The sequence below is a fragment of the Amblyomma americanum genome, chromosome 9 (assembly GCF_052857255.1).
Source record: "Amblyomma americanum isolate KBUSLIRL-KWMA chromosome 9, ASM5285725v1, whole genome shotgun sequence".
NCBI classification, from domain to species: domain Eukaryota; kingdom Metazoa; phylum Arthropoda; class Arachnida; order Ixodida; family Ixodidae; genus Amblyomma; species Amblyomma americanum.
In genome coordinates, this window is record NC_135505.1 from 42872001 (window position 1) to 42896685 (window position 24685).

The 24685-nt window shown below is 42.9% G+C and overlaps 1 protein-coding gene across 1 annotated transcript; it reads right to left on the minus strand.

The window, feature by feature from the left end:
* Positions 1-92: 92 nt before the first annotated feature.
* On the minus strand, positions 93-24112 carry LOC144103951 (fibronectin-like). Its single transcript, XM_077636675.1, has 14 exons — positions 23796-24112; positions 23334-23567; positions 22656-22689; positions 16083-16406; positions 14108-14419; positions 13184-13507; positions 11762-12073; positions 10927-11250; positions 9787-10098; positions 7567-7893; positions 5774-6085; positions 3830-4153; positions 1295-1606; positions 93-518 (listed from the first exon to the last, which is right to left on the minus strand). The coding sequence occupies exons 2-14, from the start codon at positions 23559-23561 to the stop codon at positions 142-144; spliced, it is 3822 nt and encodes a 1273-aa protein (XP_077492801.1). The 5' UTR covers positions 23562-23567; positions 23796-24112; the 3' UTR covers positions 93-141.
* Between the last annotated feature and the right edge of the window lie 573 nt (positions 24113-24685).

Sequence of the window (24685 nt, forward strand, 5' to 3'; positions counted from 1 at the left end):
ATATCTGATACTGTACCCGCTTCTGTGTTCACGAGAGGTGAATGGTATGGGAAAATGCGACCTGATGTAGGCATTTTAGCTAGCGCTGCCGAGTCTGACGCCATTTTCTTCTACTCTCTTCTGTCTCATGTGCTGTTTATGTCAGCTCTGCACATGACAAAAGCTAAATAACCGCAACATGTCCATGCAAGTACCTTTGCCAGGAATGAATACGTTGTGCAGAGTAACACCCAAAGAGAAAAGTTCGGGCGGTCCTCGGCTGTAGGTGCGCACTGTCAAGCTTGCCTCGCTGCAAGCTTCCAGCAGGTTACAGGTTACTCTAGTATGATTAGGGTGCACAATCGTGCCACTCGCACACGATCCTACTTGTTTCGGCTTTCGCAGGCTGCTTCCACCATCGGTTTCTGAGGCCAGTTCAATCATGTAGTAGTCGAAGAGGGCCTTGGGCCGCTGCCAGGTCGCAGTAAAGGAGTGGTCTCCAGCGCTTTCAAGTCTCAGATTGGTGACGTCGGGGAGCACTGCGACAGCAAAAGTCCAATGACTGTAGACAATCGCGCAGTCCCGTTTTTTCAACTGGTGCTGTTTTTTTTTATCACAGCCGCTGCCCGAATATAGCAAGGCGCAGGTGATTATCAAATTTCTATTGGAATATATGCAAGAACTGCAGCGGTCCATTTCTTCATATCGCGAAGAAACCAAAAACAAATAAGTGATACCAAATGCTAAGAACTCAATCGTGACATATTTCGTGGATAAGAAGCAGTAGACGGTTGCATCCCAAAGGTTCACTTCGAAAAGGTGCCTTTTTAGCAAGAACATAGCAGTGTGCATTTTAGAATATCGTGCACCATAAAATGGTGTTACAGCACTGTTCAGTTTTAAATTACCTTGCTGCGGCACAACAGACAGATGGACCAAAAAACGCAAACAACTGTAATTTTGTGTTTTTGTCCGCCTTCGTATTGCCGCTGCTGCTAGATATATCAAGAATGACAGCTGCCCTAAAACTCTGCTCCGTAAGTGATTGTTCATTCTGCGTCTCCTTTAAAAGCAAGAGTAGACTTGCTTCACTCGAATATAGAGCAAGTCATGGAATTCATTATAAAGCAATTTACAACCGGGATTTTTATGAATACTATCAAACACTTTCTACTTTAACCACACCCGGCTTTTTCTGGATACTATCAAACACTTTCTACTTTAAACACAAAGTCTGCCTGCGCTATTTCGAAAGCTTGATTATCGCAAGCGGACAAATTATATTCTCTCCCCGTAACGTGCACAGCTTACCCACCGAACATTGGTGTCTTGAATTCTGCTGCCTCTGGGCGGCTTCTGAGGAGGTCTGCCCCACACCTTGTGGTCGCCCACAGCAAAACACAGTAATTCGTGTCCACGCTGGTCTCGATTTCCAGCCAAGTTGCAAACGTTTCATGCTCGATGCATCCGGTCAGGTTTTTTTGTGCGCTACAAGATGCGAAGTCTTCGCACATCATCACCGTATAGAAAACGACGCTGGCAGGAAGTTTCTTCGGTGACTCCCACTGTAGACGAGTTATTGAGGGTGCTAGGGCTACCATGGTGATGCTCTTCGGTGGTTCAGGTTCTGCAATAATGCACAAGATATTAGCCAAAACTTTTCTTCCCTATGAATCTAACCTCGTCTCTCTAGACACGCAGAGAAGACTGTACCTTCTCTTGTGCGCCTAGAGCTATTGCCTGAAGCATTAGCAAAACAGAGAACGTCCAGACAACCCAACAAATTTTCTCACACTTTGTAGCGACAACTAATAACTCTACTATTCGCGTCAGACGTACCTCTCGTACTACCTGACCGAGGCCTCCTTTCCTGCACAAATGTGATGAAATAATCGGTCCTATATGTGCTTATATAGCTCAGTACAGAAACAAGTTGTGAATTTGTAGAAGTTAAGGGATTGTTATCAATTGAAACAATGTAGCTCATTGTCACAAACGCGGTTCAGTTTTACATGACGAAGCAAATTTAAAGTTGTCAGCAGCACTGTACACCTAGCCTGTGACACATGTCTTGTATAGCATTGGGTTTTACAAGCCGCTTTTGTTATCAAATAGGCCAATTGCATGCGCAGCGCGGGACAGGCAGTGGTACCACGCCGTGCGGTTGCCTACATTTTCTGAAAATACCCAAGAATGTGTCATACCGGGCGTCAGTGTTCATCGCAACTACACGTAATCGTTGGCAATCGCAGGTTGTTAAGCCCTCCCACCACAACAGCTTTCGGGCGCAGGTCAGCGAGGGATCGAAACACACCGCTACAGCTTTAGTATTTCACGCGGCATTAATTGCTCAGTAATGTTACCGAGAAGTTACGTTTTTTTTTTTGCTGTCAAGCGTTCTTTGTGACAGTAAAGACGTGCTCATGGTTTGACGCCGCAGAAAGGATGGCAGTGCGCATACAAATCCAGCTGGAAAGAGTGTAGTTGTTAAGATTCACTTTAGCACAGGCTGTTCGTGAGAAATCAGTTTATTTTCGATCAAGCACTGCGATAATTGAAGCAGACATTGAGGTAAGTATCCTACCTCTTGAGCTTCATTCCTAAAATGCATATAAATTGCACTGACAGGGATTAAGACAGGGAATTTAACTTTGCTTTCGTGCTCCACTTTTCAGAATGGCTTGGAACACCAGATATATTAGCGTGCAGACGTTTTTACCCTGCACTGCGTGATTGTTCGCTGGTTTGTAAACTCATTGTGTGGGATGCGAGAAATCGAAGAGGTCGTCCTTTAGGTGCAGGAAATTGCCCGTTCTGGTTCATTGCATGTGCTGACGGATGGTACTGACAGCTATGACAAATTTTGCTTTGGAAAAATAAATGCACATTGCTTGTTTTGAACGCAAAGTTTTTCACTTCATACCTAGTCTCACGTTTGCGACCAAGAACGTGGAAAATGACCGTTTCAAACACAAAAAATAATGCGTCTGGATATTGGTGGGAAATGGCTCAAAATTAGAAAAACTATTGCTAGTTTCGCGGATAAAGAATGGCAACAACGTAAAGAGAAGGTAAAAAGCATCCTGCATATTTTGTTTGAAAAAAGTCAGTCAGTTTTTCCACCGTTCACAGTATATGCCACACTGCCATGCTTTGTAGCCCGCCCTTGTTGCTATCTTGGCCACACGTTTTGGCAGACACATGCACAGCAACCGCCATCAACAATAATCAGGGGTGAGTTTCGGGCAAAATAGCGCGCATTAAAACGCAGCCAAACGAGAAAAAATAGGACCCTCGTTAGTAATCTTGTTTTTGCTTCGGGTTAGCTAACCCACAACGCACCTTAGCTCCATAGACTGTACAACTCAGTCCAAAACTTTTGACGGGCAGGGATGTCGTGACCCGTGGAATGTTCGAACACATCAGTGTTTTTTTCTGCACAGCGTTAGATGAGTTCAGCGACGAGCTCGCTGGCGCTCTGCACACTCTAACGTCCCCTGCACAAGACATGTATGTGTTGGAAGCGTGCCATAGATTATGGGCGGGGTGCTGTGAACAAAGAGAACCTAGCTTGCTTAGCTGTATTGTGTCTTTGTGATTTAACCGCGCATCGAATACGAAAGAATGTGGAGAAAGCGCAACGAGTACGATTCATTTTGTACCATATTTATAATATGTTAATCTATTCTTCTCAAAACTGAAGACAGAAAAAAAGCTTCTTTGAAACTAAATTATGCTCTTTCTCCCGACCCACTTAATAAATCAAACCCCAGAACTGCTTTCGAAAGGGTCCGGATAGCCGCATTACTGCTTGCTGCCACTGAATGAAGTGGGTTTGGATACCACGAACCTTGACCAGGTATGAAGATGTCGCTGAGTGTTACTCCTTGTGAGGTAATTTCAGGTGGTCCCTTGATGTAGGCGTGCACGGTGAAGCTCACGACCGAGCAGGAATCGAAGTAGCTGCATACAACTCGGTTCTGGTCGGGGTGAAGAATGGTGCCTCTAGCGCACGATACGACGTATGGCGTTCCGATGCTTTCATCTACGCCATTGCTGCCGCCTTTTGCCTCTATCCTGTAGTAGTCGAAGTGGTCGGCGGGGCGCTCCCATGCCACAGTGAAGGAGTTGTCCGCCGCAGATATTAGAGTTAAGTTGGACACATCCGTTATCTCTGCGAAAGAAATTTGAGGTTGAACTGCGTGGCAAGAGATAGTCATTGCTCGTGTTAGACTATTGCTTTATTACCACTCTCTTCATCTACGCAGCTACAGAAGCTCCATTAAGAGATCGGCTACAGAAATGAGAAATGAAATCACTGGTGCACTGTGCTCCACTTTTAAGCTGTAAAATAAGCCACACGTGTAAACTACTCGGTTAAAATCTTCAATAAAGTTAACCTTCAAAGCGTGCGGCCTAAAGTTTCTTGGAAAGTTCGAAATTTATATTCTATGGCTGTTGAATATTATAATCCTGGAAGTACTTTCTGTCGTCTCGTATGAGTTTATTCTCGTGTTGAGAGCAGTAGCATGCTGCGTGTGTTGTTTTGTGTTGCATTTCCAACTTGTAACAATATAAACTATAAAACTTCTCTGCGAGATGAGAGCTCTGTGTTCGTTCAGTGTTTGAACTGCGTGAACCATAAGAATTATAAGCCATTTCCTTCAGGAGAGGTTTTCAGTTTTGGGAAATTCACTTTCTAACACCAACAGTAATATGGTAAGAAGTGAAGCAAGAGAGACTGAGCACGTGAAGTGTTTTAGGAGGGCTATAAAGAGAAAATGAAAGAAAGCGAAGGAGAGGAAGGAAGCGAGAATATGGAAAGGCTCGCTAGGAGAGGAAGCGGTCAACGAGCCGGCAAGACAACGCGATGCAAAAGAATCGAAGAGACAATATCTTCCTTTCACTGCAAAATGCTTTCGTCCTTCGCTAGATTATGTCTCAGACCAGGGACATAACATTTCTTTTTTAGGTACGCGTGGTGTGAGCTTCTCTCAGATTCACTCTTTATATACTGACTCTACTGCGTACAAAACACATATGCGTTCAACTTACACAAGATTGATCAGGTGGTTACTATATTTTTTTTACGGAAAAGGCAACATACTCTGACGCAAGAGAGGGAGAATCTAGGCTGAATAGAACAAGTTGACAAGCATTAGATAGATACATAATGCAAAATCGTACGTAAAATGCGAAAGTTCTCCGCACCTTTGAGTGTGTTCTCTATATCTACTGTGCAAGCGGCTTGTTTGCATTCATTATCTTGAAAGGTCCATCATATCTAAGCCTAAAATACTAATGCGCTCTCTAAGTGCGCCCACTCAGCGTAACTCAAGTTTTTCGATCTTCCTTTTAAAATCTTGGAAATCTAAAGATATTGTATATCCTATTATTATAAATGTGTGCTACGCCCTGCATGCTGATCCAGAAATTATAAACCAGTTTTTGACGACACCTACAGTGTCGTTCACAGCTGCATTTCACTTGAGTGCTAAAGTCTTTTAGCCTTTTTTTGCCTCTTCCTCTAAGATACGAGCGAAAATCGCTTTAGAGTAACAACCTTGGTGCGTGATGTGCGAGAGAATGCAGCCATGCTCATGTAGCAAAAAATTAGAGCCGGTAATTCATATTTATGTCCCCAGATTAGAAAAATATTAAAAACACATGGGTATTTAAGAAAGGAAGGCTACGCCGTGCAATATGTAGTTTTTTTGAAATACAAGAACGAAATATTACATGGCAGGAGCCAGAGGGTAAGAAAAAATATTCTATTAGAAAATAAATTTCTCACCGAAAACTGGCGTCCTGAATTCCTCTGTCACTGGACGGCTCCGGAGGACATCTCCACGACATAGGGCACTAGTGCTGACCAAAGCACAGTATAAGGTGTCAGGCATGCTCTCAAACTCGAGCCATGTGTGCGAGGTTTCTCGTTCGGTGCATCCGGTCATAGGTTCTACTCCGTCACATGTGCTGAATACGTCACAAACCTTCACCGTGTATGATAGAATATTTTTGGGGATCTTAGTAGGCGGGTCCCACTGCAGACGGGTCAAAGAGGACGATATGCCGACTACGCTGACGCTCCTTGGTGGATCTGGGTCTGAAATGTTAAGATTTTATGTTTAATTTCGTGTCGATAATTTTTGCAGTATTTTTAAGAAATGCATTCCACGTTGTATATAGACTGGATGAAACGTTGTCCATTTGGGCGTCCACAGCTTTCAGGTAGGGATTTATTTTATTTACGATAGCACGTCGTAAACGCAACTTTTCATGAAGTGTCAGAGATCAAATATTATTTCGGTCTTTATTGCTTTAGAGCATCTTATTTGTTCCTGAATGGTTGCCTGCAGAAAATGGAATAAGTACGGCAGTACCCTCAACAGTTACCAGATAATTTTTTCTGCAGTTGCCAAAAAAACCTAAACATGTGTATTTTTATGAGGAATTCAAAAATATATCAAATATTCGTTCTAAACTGCGGTATGTGCAGAACAGAATAATGCCGCATTTAATTTTTTTTAAAGGCAGATCCGAGTATTTATTTTTTGGCTTGAAAATGGGAAAGGCACGCTCCACGGAAACACTTCTGGCATACGCTGGTGGAAGGCAGCGTTACTCAGTCAAACGGGCCAGTCAAATGTAGGCGGATATACTGTTCCTTACCGATATACCGAATATGCTGTTCATGTGAAGGATCCAGTGACGGGGAATACCCGTTGGATTCAAGCCGCATTTTCTTTGCATCTCTCAGCTTTAGCTAAGAGTTAGCTCGAGCAAGCATTGTGAGCCCAGCAGAGAAAAAAAAGTTTAACCGCGCAGTAACAAATTAACCAATGAAATGCATGACGGTACCTACTAACAGCCTCAAATAAGAAATATAGGCAGATATGCAGTCTTCGCGGCAGCATACTTTTCGGCTGCGTGCTTGCAGGATAAATCACAAACGCTGTAAATGCGAGGCATGAATGCATGGCATTAAAACGCAGCGAGTGCCCCACCACGCACTATATGCACACGTGTTGGGCTTGCTCTTGCTCTTCATCTCTTTTGCTTCGGCATAAACAAGAACAGGAAAATGCATTTAGTTCTTTATTTACCCACGGCATTTGAAGTTATAATTACATGTTTCTTCTCTTAAGGAGCGATGGCTTTTTTCAAATTTAATATTATGCGATGTTTTCAGATATGTTAGGTTTAGGGCCTTGTCGCCTATATTTACCAGATATCAAAACAAAGAGACGCCGACCAGTAAAACGAAAAAATTGTATTTACCAGATTGCGCGAATTTTGAATCTGCAAGTAATTCTTACCAGTCACATCTTCTGAACGTAACACATCTTGTTCAAGATGGAGATCGCAGATATCGTTTAGAAAAGGGAAACAATATGCTGCCGGACACTCTTCCAAAAAGTAAACTACGTAACGAAATTGGATTTATATTAGTGCCAGGTATCATTTATTCGAACCATTTTTTCCGTTGTCGCAGAAAGTGATGTCTAAACCGTACCACATTTGTGTAGATCTGTTTTTACCTAGCATGTTTTACTGATAGTTCTTCCGTATACCTGAGGGAAATACCTTCGGCGGTGATGAGGATGCCTTCTAGTATATTTCCTGAAGATGCAAGTTCCGGTGGTCCTCTGCGGTAGGTTTGCAGCCTGAAGCTGACGTTAGTACAGGTCTCGAGGAAGTTGCATGTGACTTCCGTCTGATCAGAGTGAACGATGGAGCCTGCGGCGCACGAGCTCCCACGGCGCCATTCGGTACCACCAGGGCTCTGCTCGTTGTAATTGGAGAGGACTTCAACTCTGTAGTAGTCGAAGAGAACATCGGGGCGCTCCCAGCGTACAGTAAATGACCTGTCCCCTGTAGCCACGAGGGTTAAGTTGGTCACATCCGGCAGCTCTGTGGGAACAAATACAGAAATTTTGAAATTAGGAAATTGATGGTTGTGCATCTTTATGGCGCAAGGGCTCATGGGGCCAAAGAGCACCAAGGCGCATGATGGTTTTCTCTTCTCAAGATGTTCTCACATGACCATTTACAAATACTTTCACCCTAAATAAGCCGAGCACCAGGTCAGGGGAAAGCTTGTGTTTATTGTAGAAACCGTGCGTACGCCGAGACACTGGTGATACAACCCCGGAGCTCCTAAAATTCGGATACTAGATTACGACCTACTGGCTGTATGGGTAACCAGAAAAGAGGTAATTGATGCTGAGCTGACATTATTATGGACGGTGCCGCTGTTATTTTCTCTCGTCAGTGAAAGGTAAGTCTGTGAAGCGAGCGAGTTTCGCAACATTGGCTTAAGACCTACGCTAGCGTAAATCTTTACTACAGTCGCTTCCTCTGATATATACCTGCCTTCGCCACACATCCGCAATGAATAAAAAATGCTGCTTTCCATTGCGTGACCCAAATGTGTTTCTTTTAAATTTTTCTCGTATAGTTATTAGATAATAATAGTTGCACTCAAATGGTAGTCGTTGTAGTGCCGAATACATTTCTTTAATCTGTGAACGTGGATAAGAAACGACTGATCAAAATTTCTATAGCGATGTGCCTTCTGTGTGGTATTTTCTCTGCTATTTGAAGGAAGGCCACGAGAAACGAAGTACTACGATATAACTGCGCTTTTCTGCAACCGTATTGCAGCGTTATTTGTCGTGATTTCTGCGATAAAACCATGCGCGCATACCATGCAATGTTGAGCGGCCGCCACTCGCTTCGACAGATTGCAAAATAGTAGCAAAACATGAAACGGAGACAATCTTGATGTACGTCATCCCACCACTTTCATTAGCATTTTTAGTAGCTGAATGCGATGAATGCCCAAGAGCTTCCCTCATTATACTCTTGGTGGCGTGGCCATCGCTTTCCTGATTCGGCGGGGCGTGCGTTACGTGTTCTGTGTGAATGCATTGATAAACATTCAGGAGGTGAGCCGCTCACTTCGACACTATCAGCTTGCACTCTTCTTCTCGTTCAAAAAAGTCACAGAGGGCTAGGATGTACTTACAAGAGCGCAGTCGTGATTATTTTTATATTTAGAGTCATCGCTTTTCATGCCGAAAAAAGGTCGCCGCCACATATTCACATAACGACCTGACCCGCATTTGGCTGTGAAGTAAACATTGCAGTCTTTTCATGCTTTCATTTTTGTCCACTAATTACACAAAATCTATAAAAGATACCTTCAATAGCACCACTAGTTGGCAAAAAATATTTTCTTAGTTTTACGTTCATACAGCGTACCACCCTATTGTAATCCAGGCTCACGTGAGCGGGTGCACTCGGTGCTTCACACCCTCTGGGGAAACAATTGCATTGCCGTCATCCAAAGCTGCTATAAAATCTCTATGTAGAAGAGAGAGACAGCGGACGACAAGTTTGCGAAATATTGTCTGGCATCTAGGTTACTTTACTGTGTATACATTATGTAATGAAGCACTGCAGAGTTGGCCAATATATTACTGAAAGTGGACTTGCGCCGCTTTTCTCCGCCTAGGCAACAATCCCTATATGATCCAGGCTCTTGATCTTGTTGTAGTATAGAAGAATCTCGGCAAGTCTTTTACAGAGGCCATATGTTACAAAGTGTAACAATTTATGGCAGCAACGTATGAAGCCTAGCTCACACTTAAGTGGTCAGTGAAAATCTGTTAATGTTTTGTGAACCTGTGGCAGTTTGCATCATCAGCATATACCTTCAGATCCATGGCAATTTGCGCTGAGCTACTAGAGGCGCCCTTACTTATCAGTATGCAGGAGTGCAGCATATCTGCAAAATCTTACCAAACAACGCTGTCCTGAAATCAGCTGTCATTGCAACGCTCGAAATGTCGTCCAAGCCACAACGGACCCTAGCGTTCACTTGAACGCAGTACGATGTGTCTCCCGTACTCTCAAATTCCACCCAGGTGTCCGACGTCTCATACTCCATGCATCCACTACCAGTTTGCTGGGCGTCGCACGAAAAGTATCCGGTGCATACCTTGGCCGTGAAAGCAACGAGATTACCGGGTACATTCCCTGGTGCTAGCCACTGGATTTTGGACAAAGAAGGCGACTTGCTGATCATAGTCAGACCTCTTGGTGGGGGTGGGTCTGCGTCGAAAAATAAAAATATGATTACATTATTCTGTAACTTACCATGTTTAAATTATAATCTCATTTATATTTGCAAAATAAATGAACAGCTGGAACCCACAACTGTGAAAACGTCTATTCTGTTTTCCTGTGCTCAGTGCCTTCAAAAAGTTCCCCGTGGTTCAACGCGCAGAGAAGAATGGTTCCAAGGAGAGCCTCGACGTCATATCATTTCCAATATATTTTCAATATTTCTTCATGTTCTCTTGAGTGGAGCAGTGTGGTATTATTGTACCACTTTTTATATCGGCTACTGCGCTTCGGGAAAATATTGGGTCAGCTCTCTTTACACTGATAATTGACGTGCAACATCGGGAATTGCTCGAAACCAACTCTGTCCTTCCTCTAAATCAAGGGACCAAAATTGCAATTTTTTTTGCGGAACAAATAACACCTTGACAGAAATCAAAACTAGCCAAAAATACGGTTTTCATAACCAGCATGCATTCTCGCGAGTGAACTGCGGTGTCATAATGAAACTGAAAAAAAACTTTTGAGTGACGTCTAAACCCTCATTTATATACAAATTGTGATCTCGTATCGTTTTCGTTCCTGACGCCACCATTTTAATTGGAGGCGTAGAAAAAATGTTTTACATTTTAATTGGTTTTACTAAGGAACGAAATGTGTTTTCGATGGCGAAAAGCATCAGCTTATAATGAAAATGCTTTAGAAGTTTCTAAGAAAAATATTGAAATAAGGGCCAGAAATTATACTTGAAAACAGTTCTAATAAACGACTTCATTTAGAAATAAACGTGCAGATGATATGTGGCTCATGGATCACCTTCTCCAGGGACGAATATACCGTGGAGAGAAACCCCCAACGATGTAAGCGCAGGTGGTCCACTCCTAAATGTTCGCACTATGAGGGTCGCCTTAGCGCACGCTTCAAGGAGGGTGCAGGTGACGACCGTTTGGTTAGGATGAATAATGACGCCGCTGGCACATGAGCCCAAACGTTGGGGTTCACTGGGGCCGCTTCCCTGGTCCTTGTCATTCAAAACTTCAATTGTGTAGTAGTCGAAGCGTGCTTCAGGTCGATCCCAACTGGCAGTGAAGGAGTTTGCCGCAGTGGACACCAGGCGAAGATTTACGACGTCAGGAAGAACTGCAGCAAGATCGTGCTGATTACGTTAGACAGTCTGAAATGTGCTCTTTTACAGCAAATATAGTGACATGGGGGACATAAATATGTGCACTGCTAATATGAAGCTTTAGGACCTTGAATTTAACGATGCGAATGGCTCGATAAATAATAAGCAATGTTGCCAGAAAGTAGATATGAAGTTTTTTTTTTTTTACACACTGAAGGTTCACGATATAAGGAAGTTATGGTTAAAATAAAGTCTGTGTCAGCTTTGAGGAGCATGCTGTGAATATGTAGGAAGATAATATATTATGTTATAAGAAAACCACAAGATTTAAGGCTTCCAGCTTGAAGGGGCGTCTTGGAAATGAACACACATTCCACAGCTCATGAATACTCATATGCAGTGGCCCAGGTTTAGAATGTTCTTTAAGGATCAAAATTTTTAAATAGCAAATATAGCAAATGGAAATATTCGAGCAACATACGAGTGAAGAATAATTATCTCTCCTTTGAAAATCTTAAGCCTTACCGAATGAGGGGGTCCTGAACTCTTCCACGGCTGGTCTGCTCCAGAGGACATTGAAGCCGCACTGAACGCTTACTGAAGCCAGAACACAGTACGGGGTGTCTGCGGTGCTTGCGAATTCTAGCCAGTTCGCCGATGTTTGGTGCTCAGTGCAGCCGGCGACACTTGCCTGTGTGTTGAATGACGTGAACTCCTCGCATACCTTCACGGCATAAGATTGGATGCCGCCAGAAAATTTTGTCGGCGGCGTCCACTGGAGGCGAGTCAGGGAAGGTGATGTCGCGATTATGGTGATGCTGCCGGGGGGTTCAGGATCTAAACAATGGGAGTGGAAAAATTACGCTACAAGAACAAAAGAGATGCTCGACAAAAAGTGGGTTCATCAGTTTGTTCGCGCCCTGACCCACTGAATGATAATCAATTCCACGTGGCTACTTGCCGCACAGACAGAAGAATTTGCATTGAAAGTTTAAGGGAAAATTTGGGTTACAGACACGCAGGCCGCTACACCTCGAGCCTTTCACGTGGCCCACTTATGGTTATAGCAAATATCAGATTGAAGTCATCATGCATACATGCTATTGCAGGTGTGTGGTATGTTAAATAAAATGTCAAACTGAGTCCTCCTCCTCCATAATCTGGCGCTAAGAGTAAACATTGCGCAACTTGCATGTTATCTTAGAAATTTCTTCCTACCTCCACAAGTTCGCAAATTCGCAGGGACAGTTATCTATCTGCCATAACCCATTGAAAAATAATTTTGGCTAACGATGCTGCTAAAAATCAACATGAGCACTGAATGGACAATTTCCTTGGTTGTAGAACTCCGAGCTTTAATCAGTCCTTACTAGCTGCCTTTAGCCTCTCTGATAGAGCGGATGAGCAAGGTATTTTTGCATTTGCTTTTGTGTTCGACATTGTATTGCCAGATGAGCGATATCAATGGGGCAGAGAACATAAGTGTTCTTGGTTAGAGAGGGCTGGGCGATGTGGTTTCCGAACACACAAAACAAAAGGAACAAAGTTCGACGGGGAGCCCCTGTCCTCTAGCGAACGGTTTGTCAAGGAGACATATTTCTTTGCTATGTCGTTTTCAAGAGGACTGAGGCATTCACTTAACCTTTACCGTGCGGTTTTTGTTTAGTGGCTCTGTTTCCAGTTTTTTGGTGCTTTTTTGTGTTGTAGTCCCTGCTTTCAGAATGCATGCGTTGATATTATGTATTCGATCCCTATGTGGTCTGTAACCTATTCAGAGTTTATATAATATGACATTCGTAGATTGGAAATGATCACCTTGCTTCATCAAAACTAATTTTAAAAACTCTATATTGTTGAAACAGTTCACAGCAGGTACAATAACTGAAGCAGGCAAAGGAATCGATTTCTCTAAGAACACTTTGCATGCGGCAGTCGACAATAAATTACCTTGACCGGGTATGAAGATGTCGTGAAGGGTGACTCCCAATGATGTAAGTTCAGGCGGTCCACTTGCATAGGTGCGCACTGTGAAGCTTGCCTTCGTGCACGGCTGGAGGGGACTGCACGTAACTTGTGTTTGATCGGGATGAATAATTGTTCCTGTTGCACAGGAGCCGTTCTGATGTGGCTCACTTAGACCGCTTCTATCACCGCTGTCATCGCTGACTTGAATCCTGTAGTAGTCGAAGCTTACTTCGGGTTTCTTCCACGTAGCAGTAAAGGAATTCTCGGCAGTGGAAACCAGGCGTAGATGTGCGACGTCAGGTAGCTCTAAAGAGAAATTTAGAGATAATTTCAGGTACAAAGGTCCTTTTATTTCGGTAGAAATGCGAGATAAAATTATTAGCCCTTTTGGATGCCAGATATTGAGAAGGAGAAAAAGCAGTATTTTTCGTCACTTTACGCAGGCAGTGCACTACATATGTTTTTAATAAAAGAATGAACTACGAAATTCTTCAGTGAAACTAGAAAAAGTATGCTTTTAGGAGATGAAGATTCGGGAAGAGTTCAGACTGCGGTGTAATAAGATCTATAAACTTGTAAAGACAAGAAAATGAACTTACAAGCCCAGTGCTATTTTTACTAAGTGCTCAACCAACCCAGAGTAATTCAAAAATTTTTAGCACAAAACTCATTTTAGCCTGATGGCGCACAGGTGGCCTGACACAATTTGTTGCAAACATTGTACTCAGGTACCCATCTGAATGTAAGAACTAAGCCTTCTCAAGCTTCTCAATTAACAAGGATCTTGTATTCAGGCAAAAGTGGTCCCATCATTTAAATCTATTTAAGTCTGATTTTTATTTGTATAGTGGACTCCTAAAGCAGGACCATGCTGTTGTCTCGATCAGCGGTGCAAAGTTTACTCACCAAACAAAGGCGTCCTGAATTCTGACGTCCCTACGGGGCTCCTGAGGACGCCTGCCGCGCATTTAGTTGTGGCTACGACCAGAACGCAATACGGTGTGCCCATTGTGCTCTTGAAATCCAGCCATGTCACAGGAGTTTCGCGTTCAATGCAGCCGCTCAGACTTTCCTGTAGGTCACACGATGTGAAGTTCTCGCATAGTTTCACTGTGTATTCTCCGATACTGCCGGACGTTTCCTCCGGCGGTTCCCACTGCAGGCGCGTCAATGAAGGAGCGATTCCAAAATAGGTGATGTTGCGTGGCGGGTGTGGGGCTAGGAAAAGAGGTAATAAATCTCTGACCGTCAGTTGTTCTCTAGAAAAAAGACTTGATCTTTGAAGATGCTTAAATACCTGAAATCGTTTACCCTAATCACCTAGTCATAGAGAGATTGCTTTGCAATCTTTTTATGTACACTGCCCGGTTTTTGATGAAGTAATTTGTAGAATGGCATGGTGCTAGGCAAACCGTCCTCTTGAACTACCTCTTGCCATGCATGCGCCCTTGCCTAATCTACTCGTTGACGTTGGCATTACAAAATTGCAAGCAGTGGCTAATGAAGCATCAACTTTTCAGTCGTCGTAAAGAACACGTCAATTCTAGAAATTCGTAAAAATTCTCATGCACTACAGCAAGCAAGCCAAGACCAATGTTAAAATTTGGAGCAGTTACTAATCTTTGTTTTTGTTTTGACAGGAAGTCCTTCAAAAGTTGGCCATTTATCTACTTATCAATCTTTCTAAATCAAAGGAATGCGTTCCTTTTTGGATTCGACAATTTCATTCATTAGTAGGTTCAAGCTGGTGTTATCGCCGCTATAGGCGAGCGATATCGATGCAGAAGGCTGCCTTTCCAGCGGGGAATACTACTCCAAGTGCGATCAGTTTGAGAGCAATTTCTTCAGGGGTATAAGTTTGCCACTCTGTTAAAGGAAATGAAAGCGTAACAAGGTTCTTTTCACCCGTCTGCATTCGAGAGAAGTCGTAAACCTGACAGCCGCTTCGTTAGCGCTGAATATTTCAAGTGCAAATTTCCAAAAACTGCAAATATGACTTTGAATGTGTAGCCAGCCAGCACCTGCTCCTCTGGATGACTGCGATGTGTCTTCTCGGGACTCTCCATATGTCGTATGCTTGGCACAACTATTCGGTTTGCCACACCGCGGTACGCACCAATTTTCTTTCAAGCGTAGAACGAGGCCATTTTAAGTCCATATAAATATTCAGACTGCACCTCGCTTGTGAAGTTCCCGACAGGGAGGTGTGCTCGGCCATACCTTCTGAGCCAACCTTAACTCAATTGGAATTTTGCACAACGGTAGCAAAATACTTCCCTGCCTAGTCGGCTCCGCTCGACACCTCCACCAGCCAGATTTAAGCAGCCGATCATACCCGGCGTGCCTTGGCATCGCTGTCCAACATGTCGAGCATGAAACTTAAAGCGTCCAAGCTGGAACCTTATTTTCTTCCTTCCTCAAAGCCCAAATATTAAAAGCCGTATATATGTTTCGCTAGTTTACCACCTAGAAAGCAGTGCGCAATAAAGTGGGCGCCTGTTTGAAGCTAAAGCACTCGTGACTGCTGACACAAAGTCATACGGTCTCTCCGCATATGGCAGCTAGAGGTAGCGACAAAGTTGTATAAATCGGTAGCGCCAGCGTTTTAATATAATGAAGGCACTGTGGCACTCAGTATGCTCCTTGTTCCTTGGCGTTAAAGAAACCTCTCGTTAACTGAACGGCACGAAGTGAAATCGACAGCATCTGATTTCGTCTGCTCATAACGTTGAACATCTGATAGCACATATGTGTTATAGTGTCAAGAAGAGATTGTAATATACATTTTCTTGCCACGTCCATGCGCTTTAACATATTTACATGAGATTGGTCTTTCGTGCAATTAAAATTTTATCACTGTACGATAAGTATAAATATTTACCTTGACCAGGCATAATAATGCCGCTCAGTGAAGATCCCTGTGATATAAGTTCTGGTGGCCCTTTGCTATAGGTGCGCAGGGTAAAGCTCGCCCTTGTGCAAGCTTGTTGGCTATTGCATGTGATGCGCGTCTTATCAGGGCCGATGATGGTTCCTTTGGCACATGAGCCCTCGAGGTGTGTTTGAATTTTGCCGCCATTCTCATCGCTGCTCTTAGTCACCTCAACCATGTAGTAGTCGAAGAGGCCCTCCGCAGGCTCCCAGGTCACTGTGAATGAGCTGCCGTCTGTCGATTCTAAGGTGAGGTTTGTCACATCTGCGAGCACTGCAGAAATATTAATGCGAAAGAATTAGTAGTCCTATAGCGAAAAAAGCCGGCAGCGTGTGTGCGTGTCTGTGGTTCAGACGGTACAGAAAATCCCAGCGATGACAAGAAAAGGTGATCTAATCAAGGAAACGTATGACGCACACTGCAAGCCGAACAGCACTTCAGGCAATCTTATAGATGTTGTTTGTCTATATATGCTCTACGCTGGCCGACCTTCAAGTTGTGCCGGATTTCTCGACTTTCGTACCAATATCTTGGCGCAATCATTTATCGTGAAGCTTTCCGGTGGGGTCGCATGATTTCTCGTTGCATATAGCTTACACGTGGTAAACAAATTGGAGGCTAGCTGGAGACTGGGATTTGAATTGTAGAGATATGCACTTTTAATATTATGCCTTCCAAAACATTAGTATGTAAACTATGATGAAACCGTTCGTCGTACAGCGTTCCGGGCGGTGCTATAAGCGCATTCTTGTGAGGCGCTTTCCTGCTAGAGGGGCCGAACGTTACCTGTCTGGTGCGCAACCAATACACAAACACATATACTCGGAGAAAAAACTTTAATGCATATATACATTTTATGCCTAAGACACTCAGCCAGAAGCAGTAATGGTTTCGCATTTACACAAGTAAGCAGTGTTAATTGTCTGTCAATTTTTTCATGCCTTTTATAACAGACAAACTCTTACATGCGGCACAGTAATGCCATAATTGCACTAAATATTTTATGTGGCAGCATTTGGCAGCATTTTGCGGTGGGGCGGCGCACTGAGGAGAGCGTGATTTTTTCACCTTGCATTTCACAGGCGAAACGCTCGACCACTGACGAAGTGTCTGCTGTACAGCTGCATCAAGATACAGCGACGTCGTCCTGGCGCCGGTGAATTGACCGGTTTTGTGGAACCACGTTACACGCTTACTTTGCCTGGCTTAAAAGCACGCCACGACCGTTGCTGGAAGCATTTGGCAGCGGGCAGCGCATGGAGCACAACGTGCTTTCTTTACCTTCACAGGTCTGAACTCTTATTACTTCAGCTAATTTTTGACGTACTGCCTCTGCTGTCTCTGCTGCCCCTGCTGCCTTACTGTCATTTTTTCTGCCTGATTGTCAATTTTTGTACGCCTGTGTTTGAATCGCAACCTGCCCCAGTGGGAACCGAGATAGCTGACCTAAGACGCGAATTCCGGAAGGAGTTAAGGGAACTAAAAGAATCATTGGAATTCATAAACAAACAGTATGAAGACATGAAGGAGGAATGTGCTAGATTCAAGGAAGAGAATGCAGCTTTAAATGTGTCGAATGGTCTTTTGGCTCAGGAGGTGGAGAAATTAACGGCTCAAGTCCATGATCATTCTCTCAGGATAACAGCTCAGGATCAGTACTCGAGAAACAAACACGTTGAAGTAGAGGGAATTTCGGTTGAAGAAGACGAGAACCTTGTGAACGTGCTTGGAAAGTTAGGTGAAGCTCTGAGCGAGCCCATAAATTGGCAGTACATTGAGGTTTGCTATCGCCTTCCTGTGCGGAACAGCGGGTCGGATGGGACAGATGGGTCGGATCAGAGCATTGTTGTGGTGTTTAACCGGTGGTCGAAACAGGACGCAGTTGTTGAAAAAGCACAAAAGACGAGGCTCACTACAACTGAGCTAAGATTTGAAACTGAGCAAACCGTGTTTGTGAATGAGCAACCGGCCCCTCAACTAAAGAAGCTACTTTGGAATGACTGTGGCGGAGAAAAAGGAAATTAAATCGCGCTATGCATGGGCGAGGGGAGGCAAAATATTTGCTCGAAAGACTGAAAATGCCCGCATGCTACGCGTAACATGTGAAGCCGACTTCGAAAAGATTATGTAGCTCTTTTCTATCTATTGGCGCGGTCATTCTCGTTCCTTTTACTCCGATCATTATACCAGGTGACGTTGTCTGCCCAGGCGGTTGTGCCTATATCTCATTCTCGCATTGCAATACGCAATCGGCTAGGAACAAGCATGACGAACTGATGATGTTTCTGGCTGAGTTCGGCTTCAAATTTGGCGTCATCATGGTCACAGAAACGTGGTACGAATCTGTAGGGGAAGAACTTTGCATGCCTGGTTTTCGAACGTTTTTTAAATATATCACATTGCCGTTGTGGGGGTGTTTCGCAACTTATATCCGTGCGCATGCCATGCAGCTTACTCACCGAATTATCGATAGTAACGCCAGATTATGGAGCCTTATCCTTACAGTATCAGAAATCTGTGTTTGTTCTACTGTACCGGCCGCCGGATGGTAAACTGGGCGCATCTCTTGCTTTTCTAGAGAGCGTGCTGAGTTTTGTGTCATTAAATAGCCTGCACATTACAATTGGGAGTGACTGCTACATTGACCTATTGCAAAACTCAAATCAGTCACGAGAACTGCAGGTAATGTTGGATTATTTTGGTTGCAAAAACGTTATAAATGAGCCAAAACGCATCAGCGACTCTTATGAAAGCCTCCTGGATTTATTCGTAACTAACAGCATCGAATAAACGGTACAATCGGGTGTTGTCTCAGCAGCCGTGAGTGTCAACTTACCTACTTGTATGTTTTGTAAAGCACGCGAAATTATGAAAAAAATTGTGAATCATTCTGACCCATTCATTGTTCAAGAGATAAATCCGAGAACATTAAATTACTTTTAGGAATAAATCCAAAAAAATAAATTGAAACCCTGTCTATTAATGCATAGACGCTCAGAAAGCCTACAACACTCTCATTTGTATCCTTACTGAAGCCTACAGAACTTGTTTTAGGTTCAAAATGATAAAGCAGTCCAGGAAGATATGTAAGCCCTGGCTTACAGATGAATGTCTGAATATGATAAAAAAAAATGCATTGTATTCCATATTTCTGCAAACAAAAAACCGCGCAGACTTTCTTGCTTACAAAAAGAAAACCCAGAAACTTCGTGACAAAGTTTTAAAGGAATGCTAAAAATAGCTATCTTGAAAACCTCTTGGGGAACCGGGCGCTTGTGGTAATTAAATCTGGCGCAAATCGAGCGAACTTATACAAAGGGGAAGCCGCCAAAATGAAGAACTTGAAATACTAGTTAATAATGAAGCATTTAAAGGACAAAATTTGGCGAACAAGTTTAATGAATGTTTCATAAATCTGGTTGACAGTGTCCACGATGAAACTGCCACGAGCTTTCTGGACACGCAGATTACAAACGGTGCTTTTTTTGAGCTGGCATCTCCGGAGGAAGTATTCTTAGTATTTTTATCACTAAAAAATAGTAAAGCTCGTGATATAGATGGAATTCAAATTGGACGTTTTAAGTTTGTACTCAATCTCCTGGTACCAGTTTTCACCCATCTGTTTAATACTTGTTTGTCTACGGGTGTTTTTACAGACAAAATGAAGCTGGCAAAGGTTTCGGTGTTGTGCAATTTATGCAATCACCGACCAGTAGCAATATTTGTTATTTCAAAAGGTCTAGAAAAATTTATTTTTAATCGAGCGACAACGTTTTGTAATAGTTTTCTGTTATAACGTCTCAGCAGTACGGTTTTCGAAAGCAGGTGTGAACCGAACTGGCTCTCTAGACGCAAAAAGAGTACATACTTGATAGATTTGAAGAATGTTAACCCTTGGCATATTTGTAGACTTTTAGAATGCCATCTACAGGATTAATCATATTACTTTTTTATGCAAATTGGCACATTATAAATTTCAAGGAATGCCTCTAGCATTACTAAAGTCATATCTAGAACAAAGAAAACATTGCGTCGCTATTACAGGTGAATACTCGTCTTTGCTTCCTGTGAAGGCAGGGGTTCCGATGGGCAGTATACTGGAACCGATCTTATTCAATCTTTATATTATTGATTTAAAAAAGCATTAGTGATCGAGCATATTTTGTTATCAATGCAGATGATACCAGCATTTCCTTTCAATCCAAGAAGATTAACAAACTCGCAAGCTTAGCTAATACTACCCTTGATAGATTGTTTCAATGGAGCACTGTAAATTCCTTAAAAATAAACGCAGCGAAAATCAAATGTATTTTTTTTTCGCCGGTGAAAAAGCAAATAAAAGATTGCCTGGATATCTATTTTGACAATTATAAAGTAGAGCTCTCGAAACAGGTTAAAACACTAGGAGTCCTTTTTAGCGAAAATTTTAGCATGGGACGCTCATGTTGACCCTGTAGCTAAGAAGGTATGGAGGGCATGTGAAATCATTTGTAGATTGCGACAGGTGATTCTACCAAAACTCAAGCTACTAATGCCTCATTCCTCCCGCATATAAACTACCGTAACCTTGTTTGGTGGACGACATTTCGAACAAGCATTCACAAAGTACGTTTAATACAGAAAAAAGCTATCCGCCATGTTGCAAATGCCCCATACGATGCCCATACGCGGCATTTGTTTCAATCACTTAATGCCCCTACTGTACGGCTTGCATACATATTTAAACTTTTCTAAAAATGCAAGAACAGCTTAAACACACACAAATGAGCATTTTCTTCGTATAAGCCGCCTCAAAAACTCCTTGCAGCTGCTGTGCAGGGTAAGGCAAAGAGAAATATGGGATTTGATATTTTCGCTCCTCTCTGCCTTTCCTATCAATAAACCCTCTCTCTCTCTTGATATTTTCCCGAACCAATAATGGTTTTAAAAGGTTGAAATTTCGTGTACCGTTCCTGCTAAACGGCCTTGAAAAGAGACATATAGACCCAAGCCCCATGACTAGAAAACAATGGAAAGAATGTTTAATGATGAACGATGGTCTCCAGATTTAAAAAAAGAAAAGAAAAATTTTGCAATGTAAACGTCTTCTCTTATCTTGCAGCATACTTGTTTTTGTGTTAGGTTTGTATGGTTCTTCAATATGTCTACGTCCTGAGTGAGAATGGTCTAAATTGGACCGGAAATGCGTTTTTTTCTTTTTCTTTTGCTGTATATGTTTACAAACATGTTGTTCTGTACGTGGGATGCTATTGTACGCGTATACATTTGTCTTGCGTTTTTCTGTGAGATTCAACAGATATATGCAAACAATATGTATTTACCGTGAGTGCAAAACCTTCGTGCTGCCAATCAAACAGGGGCAAGGGCCTCGTCAAGCTGCTTGTAGCAGCTTTTAGCTCTTGTCACAGCATTCCTTTTGTTATACGCGGAAGAATGCTGAATAATGATTTGATTTGATTTCATCTGAAATTAGGAGGTAGGAGAATAAAGTTTTCATATGATATTACCAAATGTCCCCTCAAGTCATATAAATGTTACATGCGAACGTAACTTGAGTAGAGGCTGCTACTGAATGATGAAAAAGGGCGCATGTTCAAGATAACAATATGGGCTGATCAAGAAGACAAAGCCGGCCCTGCTCGGCTGCCATGACTTGCAGGCCCTAAAAGTCTTAATGGAGCGCGTGGGAGGTGGCCCACGCTACTGGGTTCGCAAACTAGGGACCTCCACCTAGTGCTTGTAGGGACTGGTCCCTTACGGGCTGATCCAAGCATTCCTCCGGTCCGCTGCAAATGCAATGCATGTTTTCACCCCCTCTTCCCTCTAACGGGTATGTTGGCGTCTAGTGAAGAGAGGGAAGTGAGATTAGACTGGTCCATTGATAGCTGAAAGAAGCCTCGAAAAACTGAAGTGATTTCGGAGCCAAGCAAAGTCTTATGGAGGACCCTTCAACCGCTATGGATAAAGAAAGTGCGGCACAGAAGCGAATGGGTGGCTGCTGAAAGATGGCAATCACCCGTTATAATCAACGTGCATTGATATCGGACCACCTATACAGGCTTTCTTTCTGTGTCAAGATTCTATCTACATGCTTCGCACTCTGCAGACGAATACAGACTCGCCAAATAGACACCATTTACACTCAGTGTACGGAAATCTGTTTGGGCTCTACGGAATTGTTTTATGCAATTCTTCTCGAAACCAAAAGAAGTAATTTGAAAATGAGGTTTTAAATTCTTGCAGACCTATATTAAACGTTCATATTCTCTAGATTTCTGCTACATCAACTTCAGTTTGCTTGGTTACTAATCAGCGAATAATATTCGTTATGCGCATCAAATCATTAAGTTTTTTAGCTGAAGCAGTGTGATTTAAATGAGGTCAATAAAAAATTTCAGTCCAGAAGTTACTTTTTCAGCCATTGCCCGTTTTTGCCATGATTCTGGTAATGTAGTTTTTTAAATCACCCTAATAGCCACAACCTAAAATGTTCTATGAAGACCAAATGAGCGGGCTACTCACTGTAAAGCGAAGCGTGCTCGCCAGGAAACGCCACCTAAAAAAGTAAGAGCAATTTCGATATTAACTGTATATCAAAGAAATCAACTTGAGTGTTCTCTTTCAAGTGACGATTAGGGAGAGCTTGCTGAAATTTGTGTTTCTTTAAGTGACTAAAATGTGCTCGAAATAGGGAGTACGAGCAGACTAGTTGATAAGGAAGCGTCAGTGATAGTGAGTTACATGCGCGCAATGAGAAAGTTTACGGGAGGCAGTTTCCCGGAAAGAAAAGTTATTTCTCCCCGGTGAGGTAAAGCTTATCAATTTAAAACGTAGAGTTTTGAAGAATTGCGATGCTTGACGTGTTGAAGTGAGCAGCAACTGACTCGCTAACGAGGCAATGAAATATTGATTATCTTTTCCACGAATCCACGCGGAGAAAAATTTTGTAAATGTTTGTTTGTGTTCAGAATTTTGGCATTTCTTTCCTATTAAAATAATATAATTATCAGAGTGCAGATTGTAGATATTACTCAACATTCGAGGTTATAGATCTTGTCAAGATAAAGCGGGAGAGGCAAACCAGTTCATTGGTATTGTTATGCAACAATTGAACATCTCAATTTTTAAGGCGGCTCCTGAGTTTTCTAGTGAGGCAAGAGCAGCTGATTAATGCATGCAAATAAAAACATTTTAGCATACCTTCTCCACATGCCGAAGCCAGAAGAAAGTCAATGCAGGACCCGCTATAATCAGGCATACGGGCAACACAATCTTCACAACCAGCAACGTTTTCTTGCGGCAGTTGTGCTTTTTCTGATGTTTTCGTGGCTCCGGTACACCTGCTTGATTAGCAGACCTCTCCAGGAGCTTCACGGAACAATCTTTCCTCACGTACTGAACACTGATCTCCTCCCTATCTTCGCTCATTTTCACCTGCAAAGAATATAACATCTTTACTCGCGCTATGGTCCTAGACACAAAGTACTTACTTTATAATACAACTCGCCCTCCCAGCGTTTCAGCAAAGCTGTTGATATTTACGCTTTTTTAGCATGGTCTGCTCATGAATTAGCTCCCCCCCCCCCCCCCAAGAACACTTGAAAAGCAAAAAGAGGAACGAAGGAATCACAAAACAGAAGTGCTAAGAGCAAAAAAACTCACATTCAACAGTGAAAGCTTCACAACAGTAAGCGTTGCTTGGAGGCGTTCCCAGTGAGTCGCTTGTTCCAGTACCAGTTTGCATACAGAACCCTATTCTATACGGCCGGCGAGGTTTGGCACCTTGTTTCTATAGCAAGAGTTTTCCATAACAAATGCTAACTCGGAGCGAATGGTTTCAGTAAACCTTCGCGATGTTCGTATTATCAGATGGAGCGCTTTTGCTCAGAGCTTGATCAGACGTAACATGGAAGGCTTTACCTCACCCGACACACAGCACAGATCTACGCCCTCTGCTTTATGAGCGACTTTTCAGTCGTTAACCCAGCCATGTACTGCAAGAACTGCCGCGTAGTGCGAAGACCAAATCTTGCGAAAAGGGGCACAAGGAAGTTGTTTGGCGAAGCATCGAAAGCTCTTGATAATATGAGACCCCGGAAACGCAACTTCCTCTTCAGAAAAGTCCGTATGAGACAAAAGCGGTTGTCGAGTCAATATATGCTTTTGGGCTGCAACTAAACTCCTTCACTGAAATGGGCTACTGCAGAGGTGTCAAAGGTGGTCGGGCATGAGAACGTACCACCTTTAGTAACTGTGGAACACTGCGGTAGCCAGTACTGGCAGAGATTTCGTCGAACCTTAGATTTCAGTTAAGTTATATTTGCAGCTATAGTGTGCAAAAAATGTGTCAAATCTAACCCGTAAAGTACGGAGTCTATGCATTGTGCCTAGCTTGCACGCGACTATGGTAACATTGCTAATGGAGCTGGCATTTCGTGCACGGAAAAAAAGGCTCATTAAAAAATAACAGTAACAGACGTCGTGAAGTTTTAAAGTGCGGCTAGGATGTGCATTGTGCTGTAATGTTTGCTTCTCTCATACAGTGCAATGCT